At 40.9% G+C, this 12964-nt stretch overlaps 2 protein-coding genes across 3 annotated transcripts; one reads left to right on the top strand and one right to left on the bottom strand.

Annotated features, from left to right (window-relative positions):
• The first annotated feature begins 331 nt into the window (after nucleotides 1–331).
• LOC131245255 (protein DEHYDRATION-INDUCED 19-like) lies at nucleotides 332–6680 on the top strand. Of its 2 annotated transcripts, XM_058244582.1 has the most exons (6): nucleotides 332–675; nucleotides 800–939; nucleotides 3205–3282; nucleotides 3441–3724; nucleotides 5560–5694; nucleotides 6373–6680. In XM_058244582.1, the coding sequence occupies exons 1-5, from the start codon at nucleotides 594–596 to the stop codon at nucleotides 5666–5668; spliced, it is 693 nt and encodes a 230-aa protein (XP_058100565.1). In that variant the 5' UTR covers nucleotides 332–593; the 3' UTR covers nucleotides 5669–5694; nucleotides 6373–6680. The 2 variants fall into 2 exon arrangements, with proteins under 2 accessions (XP_058100565.1, XP_058100564.1); XM_058244581.1 differs by lacking the exon at nucleotides 6373–6680 and having other exon boundaries at nucleotides 5560–6110.
• A 2021-nt stretch (nucleotides 6681–8701) lies between these two features.
• On the bottom strand, nucleotides 8702–12438 carry LOC131245254 (reticulon-like protein B17). The gene is made up of 8 exons (XM_058244580.1): nucleotides 11807–12438; nucleotides 11339–11495; nucleotides 10983–11057; nucleotides 10758–10899; nucleotides 10611–10680; nucleotides 10440–10505; nucleotides 9955–10077; nucleotides 8702–9206 (listed from the first exon to the last, which is right to left on the bottom strand). The coding sequence occupies exons 1-8, from the start codon at nucleotides 12318–12320 to the stop codon at nucleotides 9025–9027; spliced, it is 1329 nt and encodes a 442-aa protein (XP_058100563.1). The 5' UTR covers nucleotides 12321–12438; the 3' UTR covers nucleotides 8702–9024.
• Between the last annotated feature and the right edge of the window lie 526 nt (nucleotides 12439–12964).

The following is a 12964-nucleotide window of genomic DNA, read 5'->3' as shown; positions in this document are numbered from 1 at the left end:
ATCACGGTGACCCTTAGAAAGGTTTCAATGGTGGGTGTCATTATCAATGAAGCTTCCTCCGGTGTGGTCCACTGGAGCTGTGGACCCGTTTCAATTTTATATATGTACCTTAAAATGATAGGAGAAAAGCGATGAACGGCGTGGATAAAACACTTACATCACGGTGGTACCCACAGAGCCCTGACCGTACGGATTGTGGTCCGGGCAGGGGTAGGACGCAATCCACGTCCGGGCTCCACCTAGCTTCCGGCCGCGGGAAGTTCCTGCGGTTCGGGTCGCACACAATCCGCGTCCATCCGGGTCCCCCTCTTCTCTCCCCAAATTAAAATTTAATTTTTGACCTCTCTCTCTCTCTCTCTCTCTCTCTACGTCCCAATCTGCATCTCCATCCATTCACCATCATCATCACATCAAAACATAGACAAAATTCCAAACAGAAATCGGGAAAACCATACAAAAGAACGAAAGAGAGAGAAGAAGGAATAAAATCGCGATCGAATCTCGATCCATATCGATCGCGTTTTGTTCGTCTCTCATCTCCTTTCTCCTGAAATCGAGATTTCTTGAATCCTCTTTCCGTATTCCGATTTTCCATGGATTCTGATCTCTGGAATTCCCGCCTCGCTGCTGCAAAACGGCAGTACTCGCTGCAGCACCACCAAAACTCCCATTTAGGTTCTTCTCCTCCCCCCTTTTCATTGCTGTTAGGGTTTCTAGGGTTTGAAAGTCCATCTGATATCTTCAAAAATCCGATCTTTTCCCCATTTCTGATGATTTTTTCGTCTGATTTTGTTCGTAGATCGGTTGTGCATCGATGATTTTGAAGTCGAAGAGGAGGCTCGGCCTGATCTCCCCTGCCCTTATTGCTACGAAGACTATGACATCGCCTCTCTATGCTCGCATCTCGAAGAGGAACATCCTTCCGAATCCAAAGCCACAGTGAGTAAAATAAATAAATAAATAAATAAAATCCTCTTTCCTTTTCTTCAAATGATGCAAAATCATTGTTTATCATTTGGGTTCTGTTGATTTTTTCAATTTAGCAATTCTTTGTTGGATATTTTAATGTTATGATCGGAACAACATCAGATATCTGTAATTGCATCGTTATCTCCTTTGATTTGGTCATAAAGCTAGTATCTTGACGAAATGCGATTTTTCATTTACAAGTGTGGGAAAAGAGAGGTTTGCTAATCCTACATGTCTCGATCACCCTACCTCCACACACACACCTCTACGTGTGCGTACATGGCATCCGTGCAGTGCATCTCAGCTGTCTGTCCTGTGGTTCAAACCATGAAGATGACCACCCAACAATCCATCGGGTCCAGCCATACGATGGTTTAACCATCCATTGTGCGTAATACACCATTGTCCATCTGATCGTTGGACTTGCCTGATTTTCTTGCAAGGGCATTACAATCAGAATGTTCCATTTGGGTGGTACATTTGCACAAGTAGAGGTGTGTACGTGAAAGCCATGAGTGATTTTTTATGTGAATGGCTGACCATCACATGGTTTCTTTCTGAGCCTAGATCTGTTGATCGCTGAGGCTTTGTGTTGGCAGGCAAAACCGATGATTATTTACCATCTTTCCGAGTTCTCATTTGGGTGTTTGAGGTATCTATTTTACCAAATATTTATGCATTTATGTTGTATGGTACCGCTGTAGAGCATCCTTGTTGATGTGGCACATATGTTTTGGATGGTATTTTGGAGGCTCGATGGGTGAAGACTGAAGGGTAACAAAAGTTCACTAAATCTTCTGAGGTAACTAAATAGAACTGAGGCTAACGGGAAGTTTGCAAAGTGGAGATACTGCATGGATACCTTTTTTTTTGTTTTGTTCAGTGGGAAATTGTAGGAATGATTTTTCATTCTAAAGCCTTTTCTTCTCTCTCTCTCTCTCTCTCTCTCTCTCTCTCTCTCTCAATTATATCTTTCCGTTGACCCTTTTGTATGTCCATAGATGATGTAACCGGTGTTCAAATTATCTCCGATAATATCTTTATCTCCAGCTCAGCGATATCAATAACACCGGTAGCGATACCGATAACGCTGGTAGTATAAAAAATTCCAGGTATTAGCAATGTATCGCTAAGTATCGCCAACGTATCAATATTGCTAATGTGATCGCCAATATTTTCAACTATGTAAATTCTAGTTGTCGCTTGTATTACCAATGCATCAATATCGCCAATATATCATCAATATTTTCGACTATGTAAATTCTAGGTAATGCTTGTATCATAAGTGTATTGATGATATTTCAATAATATTGCTAACGAATTGATACCATTAAAATTTTGTTTATTAGGAAAAAAATTATTTCAAATTTCTTTTTTTTTTCATGGGTTCATGGTTGTATGTAGCGTTCAATTTGTCATTGATAATATTGATAATATCTCGATATTATCGATATCGTAACATGCGCGATATTGAGACCACAATCTTCCATTTCCTTTCCAATTGTTGATGATTTCTTGGTGAAATATTATGTGTTGTTGATATTTTGCAATATTGATGGATGTTAGGATGGAAGGTTGGATGGTTAAATAGGCCGGATGGGATGGTTGGACTGATTTCTTATAACAACACATGCTTTGAAGGCTCTATTAAATGGAAACTTGTTATGTATGCATTCTTTTTACAAATTTTTTATTTTTAAATATGCAAACATGTTCATTTTAACATCTCATGAAGTTTCGCTAAAAATTCTACCATTTTCCCCCATATTTCCCCACATTTCCAGTTATCAGCGATATTATCGACGATATTGATATTGTTTCCATATCCCTGGCCAGTGAAACTTGTAGCGATATCGATACTTTGAACACTGGATGTAACCATAGGTGCATTGGTGCATGGCTGTTGACATCTGAGTGTTGGATTGCCCACTCTATAATTGTATCAGATTCTAACACTCATAACCATGCCCATGCGAACATCCTGTCTGGTCAGTTTTGGGTTCTAGCTTGACCACAAGGAAGTGTTTTGGTTTCTATAAAAGTAGAATTGTACATTTAGCAAGTCTTTTTTGCAGTCTCTTTCTCTATACCTTGAGTTATATAAAAGATTGATGAAAAATAATTTGCAGTTAGGTTGATGGTTTTTTTACTTTTTGATATTTCTTGCATAAAAGAAGGTATGACTCAATTATGATACATGCCTCTCATTTATTTGTTCTATTTTCATATTTGCAGGTCTGTCCCGTTTGCTCTGTTAAGGTTTCACGAGATATGCTGAATCATATTACGCTGCAACATGGTCACCTGTTTAAGATATCCTTTTTTATGTAGTGGTTGTAGCTATAGCCATAGGAAATTTGAAATAAGCATTTTTTGCTTGTTCTTTTTCTAAAATTTTCAGAACTATGCTCATCCCAGTTGCCTGAATTGAAATTAATATCCTATTGCTTCTTCCTTTGACTAAAGATCACTTGCAGAGGCGTCGACGACTACGTAGAGTTGCTATTCCTAACAGTCAGGCACTGTCTCTACTTGCTAGAGACCTTCGTGAGGCCCATCTGCAGGTGCTTTTGGGTGGCAGTGGATATCGTTCAAGCAACACCAATGCATCAAATGCAGTCCCTGATTCATTGCTTTCACAACTTGGTTTGAATTTCCCTTCATCTGAAGCAGAAGAAATTTCAAAATATGCTGTTTCCAATTCTGAGGATGCTATCACAAAGAATGTGGCAACTCCGCATATTTGGAAATCAAGGTACTTGGTTTTTATGTATTTTGCCTTTGATCATGGAATGATCCTGGGACCTTCACAGATTTTCGTCATCAGCTTTGTAATCTGTTAAGTGAAGGCAGCTCGGAAGCCAATTTGTCAGCCATAGGAGTTATGGACCTTGTTATTTGGGGAACAATCTAGTCTTACTTAATTACTTTTCGGTTTAGCCTCATTGATGTATATGCTTCTCAAGGAAATGCTAATGCAAGGGCATTTTCACACCGGGCTCGAGTGGGGTCGCCTGTGGGATACAGGGGCACACTCGAGGTGAATGACCCATGTGATTTGGGGCCCACGGGGGAGGTCTCGTGTTCGAGACTCCTCACCAGTGGTGATTAATGTGTATTTCACACTGGGCTCGAGTGGAGTAGCCCGTGGGATGCGGGGACACACTTGGGGTGAGCGGCCCATGTGATTTGGGGCCCACGAAGGGGGTGCGGCCGAGGTCCTAAACCCATGAGATGTGGGGCCTGTGCTATGAGATAAAGGGATTAATTCGCCATACTCTAACAGTTCGAGCTTTTAGAGCAAGTGGTTAATTGTCCTGCATTAAATTGGTATCAGAGCTGGAGGTCCCGTGTTCGAGACTCCTTACCGAAGGTGATTAATTCAAGAACATTTTCACATTGGATTCGAGTGGGGTCGGGGTGACCTATGTGATTTAGGGCCCACAAGGGAGGTCTCGTGTTTGAGATTCCTTACCAGGGGTGATTAATGCGTATTTCATACCAGGCTCGAGCGGGGTAGCCCGTGGGATGCGGGGACACACTCGGGGTGGGTGGCCCATGTGATTTGGGGCCCACGAAGGAGGTTCGGCCGAGGTCCTAAACCCATGAGATGTGGGGCTTGGGCTATGAGATAAATGGATTAATTCGCCATACTTTAACAATTTGAGCTTTTAGAGCAATTGGTTAATTGTCCTGCATCAAATGCGCATCAAATACTTTTTTTTTTTGAAAGACAGAATGCACATCAAATACTGCAGGTACAGTTTTAAAATTATGTAGGAGTGTAACTCAGCGCACTTAGTTCTGCCAGAGAATCTGCATGCATTAAACTTTAGATCTGTACTCTCAAATGAAAAGAATATATAGTTGGTTGCAGTTCTAGACCTCTATTTGTAGTCGTTAGTTTAGGGGCTGTTTGTTTGGTTTGTAGTGACATGGTATATATGTTTTTTTTTTCCTGGCTGCACCTTTTTTTGTTTGTGGTTGCAAAAAAGGCAAATGTGCAATTATGCAGTCTTCATCAGAAAATGCAAACTGCAGTGAAAAAATATTTATCCCGGAGATGAATATTTTTCACTGCAGCTTATGGCAGGGGGATTCTGCAGTTTTCACTCTCTCGCCAAACAACCCCTTGTTATTCTGGAAGTAAATTTTCTTCAGTGTGTCTGAAGATGAATATGTTTAATTTCTATCAGTATTTGTGCAAATGCATGCGACTAACTCCTTTCTGGTAGTGGAACTGATAGATTTTCAATAGGATGCATAGGTGGCTGGAGTTTGTGTGTTAGATAATTTTTAAGTTGATTGTGATCCCAAACGTCAGAGAATACATGACTAAGCAATACTTTGGTAAGGAGCTTTCGACTAGTTGGAGATGTTTTGTGTTCAAAACATTGAGTAGTTGATTATCAGATTTGCTAAATTAATCTATTTGAGAAAAAAATCATTTTCTTGTCAACAAAATCCTGTGGTATAGATGAACCGGCTCTTAACCATTCAAAGCAGTCATCTTACTTGCATATGGTTACGAATGTTGATATAATCAGAACCGAAGGTATTTTTTAAACATTTTGGTTTCTGCACTTGCAGTTTTGACGCTTCACTGAGTCATGAAGAGAGGGAACAGAAGATGAGACAGGCTACTGTGAGAGCGACATTCATGCAGGATCTACTTCTCTCCACTCTGTTCTGCGACTAGATGAAGGAAGGACATGCAATCTAATGGTAAACTTGGCTACTTGGCGATTTCGATTGGCTACGGAAGGCAGTGCTGGGGTCCTAATTATTATGTCTTGTATGATATGGGACAACCCAAGTTGGATGTCTCTCTTGACCCAGTCATGGTTCCGCACGTCCATTTCTGCTGCCCCTTGGGAGTTGTAGGTCCAAAAAAGTGGATGGTCTACAAGTAGTCGATTCTTGACCTATCTTGATCTCTCTCATGAATTCGCATACGTATATGATAACTTATTTTGATGCAATTTATTAGCTGCTAGTAATGCATGAAGTTGGATTAAAAATCTTGTAGCCTGATTTGGGATTCTATTGGACAGCATTTTGAACAGTATCAGATGGTAATAATACATGTCACTTGAACAATTGGATAACCTTATATAAATCCCCGATAGCATATAATCCAACTTTTTAATGAGCACCGACGCATGTGACAGCTTCAGATTGGTGGTGGCATGTTGGCTTTGATCTGTAGGCAGTCGTCTCCTGTTTCAAAACATTGTTACTTCCAGGCATTTTGGTTTTGATCCATAGCTAGTTGTCTCATTTCAAAACGTTGTTACTTGCATGGTGTTTACAGGGATGTTACAAATAGATTTCTCAAGCAAATGAACTGCATTTACAGGGATGCCTTGAGTACAACTCACGAGCAAATTATTTCATTTGCAGGGATGTTTTGCGCAAACGACACCTTCAAACATGATCTACACGGAAATTCAGTTGCAGACATGCCTTCAAGTATGGATCTCTGTGTTCAGAAATTTACCTAAATACAAGCTCTTTTTCTTCAAGTTTCTTCTATTCCTTCTTTTTGGCCATCATGGGAGATCACAAAATAGAGAGCCTGAGTTGATTGATAATATACTGTAACATGGTCTTGAATGGATAAACTAGTTGGAGCATGTTTGCTCTTGCATGGTTTAACTAATGATGTATAAAACTGACCCTGCTTGTTAATGCTACGCAGTTGATATTGATATGATCAGATCAGATCAGAGGATGCTGGAACCCTAAACCCTTAAACAGGTCATTACCATAGGTTGAGCAAAGGATCGATCATATTTATTTTTGGATGGCATCTACTTGATCAAACTGCAATACTAAATAGTTGGGACATGTATATGATCTGCTTGAAAAAATTGTCAAGCACTAATTCATCTGCTTCACTAGGTCATAATGTCAACCAGTGATTTGTCCACATGGTACTGAAATTGCATGATTTCTAGATAATATGCAGAGTTGTCCGCCAAATCTTGACATGGAAGGTGGTGGAGATTAATCATGAATAACAATATCTGGCTCTTTAAGACTGCAAATTAGAATGAGTATAATCTACATCACTTAGTGAGGGTCCATTGGGGGCGAAGTTGGATTCCAAAATCTGTAGTTATTCTAGTTTCAATAAGTTCTTGCAATTAAAAGTGGTGATTCTAATTTCAATAAGTTATTGCAATCAAAAAGCTCGTACTTGGACCTTGGGCTACCTGACAGTCTTCATTTTGGTTTCACTTAGGGGGCGTTTGGGTCCTAAGTTAAGTAGCTTATCTTGGTTTATACTTTTTAAATTTAAATGATTAAGTAACTTAAAATGAAAAAGCTACTTATAATTGATCATAAACCAAGCTTACTTATCTCAAATAACTTACTCATCTACTGTTGTGAGTAGAAAAACTTATTTGGTGGTATCCAAACAGGCCCTTAGGGATATGGATTATTGTGCATGGAGTAGTGTAACAAAAGGTTCTCATCTTTCTTCTTTTCTTTTGAGTAATTTTGAAATTTAAAATTTGAAGATCCAAGTGAGTTGGTACAAGTTGAAAGCTTTAAAAGGGTGGGGGAAAGACTAAAAAGACATGGGCGGAGGTAGTAGGAAAATACTTGACGACCTATGGTCTAATTTAAGTTATGACCTTTGATAGAGTGGAATGGCAGAGCAGAGGAGGATTCATGTATCCAACCTTAATTAGTTGGGATAAGGCTTAGATTCTGATGATGATGATGATCCAAGATGTCTCATGAATTGCAATTTCAGGCAATGATTCTTGAAGTCAACTACATATTTCTAAACAATGGATTTAGAGTGTGATTTTGATCCTCTTCCTTTAAATATTTGACTGTAACAACTCAATTAAATACAAGGAAAATGCTCAACATGGAAGTGGGATCATTTTAAATCAGGGTGATGATTGACCCCAAATTGCAATTGCTAGAGCGTTTCAGGTTCCATTTGAAATTACCAAAAATGGTTTCAGGTCCCTCAGATAAAATGTATTTAAGCTGTTTTCCCACTTCATTGGATTTAAAAACAAATGTATTTGGGTTCAAATGGGCGCATCTGATCCCAATGTTAGACATTGTGGAGCGGAGCTTTTAACGACTGTCTATCAAAAAGTACTTGTTCATCTTAACTGTAGCGTACAGTCCAAAATGGAAGATACACACCTCAAATGCTTATCTGGGCTGTAAGTACTGGTTCATTAATTTCTAATTCTCTAGGGATGTGTTTGAATATGGACCCAAACCAGCTATGGCAGGTGGACAAAGCATATTATGCAAACGGGTATAGAGGAGAACCACCTGAAATCCTTGACTGAAGGCGTGAGAAACTCATTGATGCAGTGATGCAACTGGATGAAATGAATTTGGAAAACAGGGAATGCTCATTTTACAAGATTTCCAGTGGTTTGAATGAGAAAAAAAAAGGGTGGGCAAGTGGCCCACTGAATATGTTGCAGCATATGCTCGACTGAAATAAACTTGTGTAAGCAAAATCGGCACCAGCAACAGGAAAACCAGTGGGTGATGATTACAACCGCTCTGCATCCATGTTGATGTTAAACCCGATACAACTAAAAGATGTACTAGGAAAGTTTTCATCCACAAGCAACGCAACAGCTTGGTGCACTGGGTGCATTGGTTATCAATGGAGACGCACCCAAGATGAACGTTGATCCGAAAACTATCTTACAGGAACATACAAACATGCAGTACTTGCAAATTTTCAGAAAAGCAACCTCCCACCATTTGAGAAAAATATGAAAAAACCCCCACCGAAAGGAGCCATTTTGAAACAACAACATAATACAATAGTATCCATCATCTTCATGAGTCTTGTTTTAAGTGTGGAATGGTCATGGAGACAATTTCCCAGTAGCTTTTCTTATCAGCTTATCGCTTGCAGATGTACCTTCATGTTTTGCTGTTACCCGAAATTGATTATAGTTTTATTACGTGTCTTCCTCACTAATTACATTACAGTCTTTATATTATAGTACAGTGAACAAATGCACTGGTGTCTTTGATGTGGGGAGTCAGTATCTATTACTGCTCCTTGCGTGGTGATGATCCATCCGACGGTCCCTCTGCTACCACCATTTCCAGCTGCTGGGCCTCTTTGTGTCTTCCCTCCAATACTACCATTGCCAACTGCTGTTCTGCTTCAACCTCTGCTTCGTCCGGTTGGTGTTGCTGGTAACACCGGATTACAACCACCGAGATAAATGCTGAAAGGAGCATCACACATCAGTTGGCACAGATGCATGCACATGTGAATTGATAAATGTGGTCACTTTTATATGCATACATCTGTTCATATACATAAAAATAACTAGCTTACCAACATGCTTTTGAACAGGTATATGTACATACACATAAATACATGACTATACAAACATTATTTAGCGCACTTGCATTCTCATTTGGCCTCGGAGTTGAGTAGTCTGACAGCGTCATCTGCTGGAGCTACTGTTTTTGGTGATGGGTTGTTCCAACCACTGGAGCCATGCAAGTGCCTACACACATGCATAAATACATGACCGAGGCATGCACAAGCGTGGTGTATGCCAACCTCATTGGTCGAAGCTATTGGTGATGAGTTCTGTTGTTCCAATCAATGGAGTCGATGGACCATCTAAGTTGGCCCACCTTGGGTGTGGATCATTGACACGAGGTATTCCACTGCAGATTGCTCGCGGCCTCAAATCACCCTGTTCATACTCATCCAATTATGGGCCCTACAATCACCACCCACTGCATGCCCTTAATCGGATGCTTGTAATCAACTGTTCACGAGAGAATTTGTGCAATGGTCAATCTGTGGTTGAACTCTCTATCCAGCTGTTCTCAGCGAGCATAGGTGGCACTTGGCCATTGGAGGAATTTGAAATGTATAGCAAGAAGAAACTCAAGCTTGCTGTTGCTTGAAACTACAACTAGATCAACGGAGTTGAGGAAGTGAGTGCATCCTAATACCTGCAAAAATACGTGTCTTTATAGTCGAGAGATTCCAGAATACTGTTGCTGCTGATGCTGCTACAATTCTCTTATGAGCGCAGGCTGCCCACGCATCCCCCACACGACTTCTCAGGTAGTCAACTGATTAACCAAGAAAGAGTTTCTTCATGTTAGGATTGCAAGCATCAAATGATTCTTAAATGACAGCATCCTTATTGCTTGGTGAATTTTATCCCCAAGAAGCCTGCTTAGGCTTCTAGTGCCAATGTGGCACTGGAGAGCAAGATCCAGTCCTTTCATCAAGTGGGCCACATGTGTGGATAATTGGTCTTCTTCTTGGGTCATTCATTTTTTCCTCTTCATACAATAATGATGGATTTACCAGATGGTTAGAGTGGTCTGATTTTAGGGCCACGACACAAAATTTGATGAATGGACGTCAATCTCATCCGTGCACATTGCCACGAGTGGCAAGAGTAGAAATGCAGTGCCAGATTCAATACCTTGCCTATGTATCTGCAAAGAGTAGCGAGAGTAGAGTTTGGGAATAGTGAAGCTGACGAAAAATCCTGCACAATTTAGGCACTATCACTATAGCATTTCCCAAAAAGAGAAATGAAAAAAGATCCTAATCATAAGATTCCGAGAAATTGGTTAGAGGCATTCAATCGTACCAATAGCGGAGAGCCTCCACAGTGTCATCAGATGGCCATATTCAGATGCAAGAACAAGGACTGGTGCCATCTGCAATCAAATATTCTAAAATGTTCGTAAAACCATTGAAGCAATCTCAAAGAATGGTAAGGAGATGCAAGATTTACCTTCAGAGTCATGGAAGGCTCGCCTGAGAAAAGCTCTCTTGTCATTGCAATTGCAGCATTTGCTGCTGGCAGCATTACTCGAGTGGCACGGACAATATCCTCTTCTTTCAGCTTGAATTCTCGTCTCCGGTCATCCTCATGCCTGAAAATCCATCATATCTCAAAAACTTCTAAAAGAGACGGGAAGACTAGAAACAATTCGAGATAGAGAAACTGGCATCCTACCTCTGTGAAAACGAGTTATAAAAGAATGCAACAGCAAGAAATAAAAGACCCAATTGAGAAGTAGCAGAGATGATGCTGCAGAGACAAAAAAATAGAAGCGTTAAGCCCAGCCCAGATTGGAACCAAACTACATCGGATGTTTGCCAAATGTGGATTGGAGACGCGAATGCTGCCTCAAATGAGAATTAATACGTTGTCAATGCCTTCTCATTTTCTAGCATATTTTGAAGAAGCGAGTGCATCATGACACGGACATGCTAAGTGGTTCCACTTCTATAAAATGCTCATGGGCTAGCTCACATTCCATTCCGTTCTTCATTCTGGGGTACATCCAAACGGGCCTGAAGACTGCTTACCTGAAGGTCATTCCTCTTGCAAAACAAGAAGAGAGGAAGCACAGAGACCCAAATCCAAACCACAGGCTAGATTTCGCGACATCCTTCCACATAATCAGCTCTGATATCAGCTGCCTGATTCCATCTAGGCTATGATGATGATGATGATCATCGATTTCTGATCCAAGAAACCCAAATCAAGATGAGCCCAAATCCAAGATCAAGAAAAACAAAAACAAAAAAACAGGAATGCTACTTGCAGATGCCTATCTGCAAGGCCTGAGAGATCGAGGTTGATGTTCCCATTCAGTGCACGTGTGGCCCACCTAATAAGTGGGCAACCCGATTTTTGGGATTGGGCACATTCACCTTGTGGCCTGTGCGATGAGCGGCCTGAATCCGATAAGCATCTGCCAATTCAACATGCGTCTGCAAGAGAGAGAGAGAGAGAGAGAGAGAGAGAGAGAGAGAGAGAGAGAGAGAGAGTACTTGGCGACAAACACGGAGAAGGAAGAATTGAAGGAGCTGGAACTAGTTTCTCCCTCCGAGTGGCAGCCACCGTCCGACTCCTCCTCTTTCTCACCTTCCCATTCTCATCTCCGAAACCCAAATCCCTCTCCTCTCTACTCTCTTGCTCCACTCGTCTCCGGGCCCGCCGTCCATTCTTTGGAGAACCACAGCCCATCAGGCCCATAGAAAGAGTCTTGCTCTTGCATTTCCGTCGAGAGCCCACGTGATCGACTGGCTCCTCTATCGCATCGATTCTTTCGACATGTCGGGATTTGGATCTTCTGACAGGGGAAGGAGAGTGTATGAAGAGTTCTTGAAGGGGAAGGGGATGGTTGGAAGTTTGCAGAGGCAGGTGAAGGGGAGATGGGGTGACACTGCAAGGAAGATTTTCGCCAAAATCATCCGAGGATTGGGCAAGGCGGGATGCAGATTTGCTTCTTAGTCGGGCTTCCGATCGACGAGAGGGAGGAGTCGAATCCATGGTGGGGTTCATCTGGTGAAGGAATTGGAGGAGATTGAAGCTGTTCTGATGAAGGAAGGAGGAGAATACAGGTTTAGCGAGGGTTTATGTCTTCAAGAAGGGTTGGAAATATAGCCGTTATAAGAGGGGGAGGGTTCTTTTTCATTTCAAAATTTGGACGGAGGTAGTGGTGGGCTCGGGATCTTGTAACGGTAAAAAAATTGGAAGTCCCGTTAATTTACGAGAAAAACTTTGGAACTCTGGAGGAGTATGGTGAGTGATACGCAGTCACGTAGAAATTGCATATGTGGCATATAAATAAATCAAAATAAACTGTTCAAATTATGGTCCCATTTTTCATGTATTATTAACAAAAATTTACCTTTTTTTTTTTTAAAAAAATAAAAATAAAAATCGTCTGACTATCAGATTTAGGACATATAACGGATGGTTAGATTGAAAAGATCTAATGGTCCGATTTCAACAAACAGTTTTCCATAAGAGGTTAGGATTATTGACAAAATCTGATTTTGTGATTGTGAATTAGAGAAACAGGTTCTAAAATTTAGTCAGTTTATGGTGGATGTCTCCTCACAATAATACTGACAGGAAAAGCACTAATTCAGATCGTTAATGTTTGCCACGTGTGTAATTTCCGAGTGCCCGCCTGTCGTGCG

The sequence above is a fragment of the Magnolia sinica genome, chromosome 5 (genome assembly GCF_029962835.1).
Source record: "Magnolia sinica isolate HGM2019 chromosome 5, MsV1, whole genome shotgun sequence".
NCBI lineage: Eukaryota > Viridiplantae > Streptophyta > Magnoliopsida > Magnoliales > Magnoliaceae > Magnolia > Magnolia sinica.
Note: the sequence above shows the minus strand (reverse complement) of the source record. Positions and strands in the feature narration are given on the sequence as shown.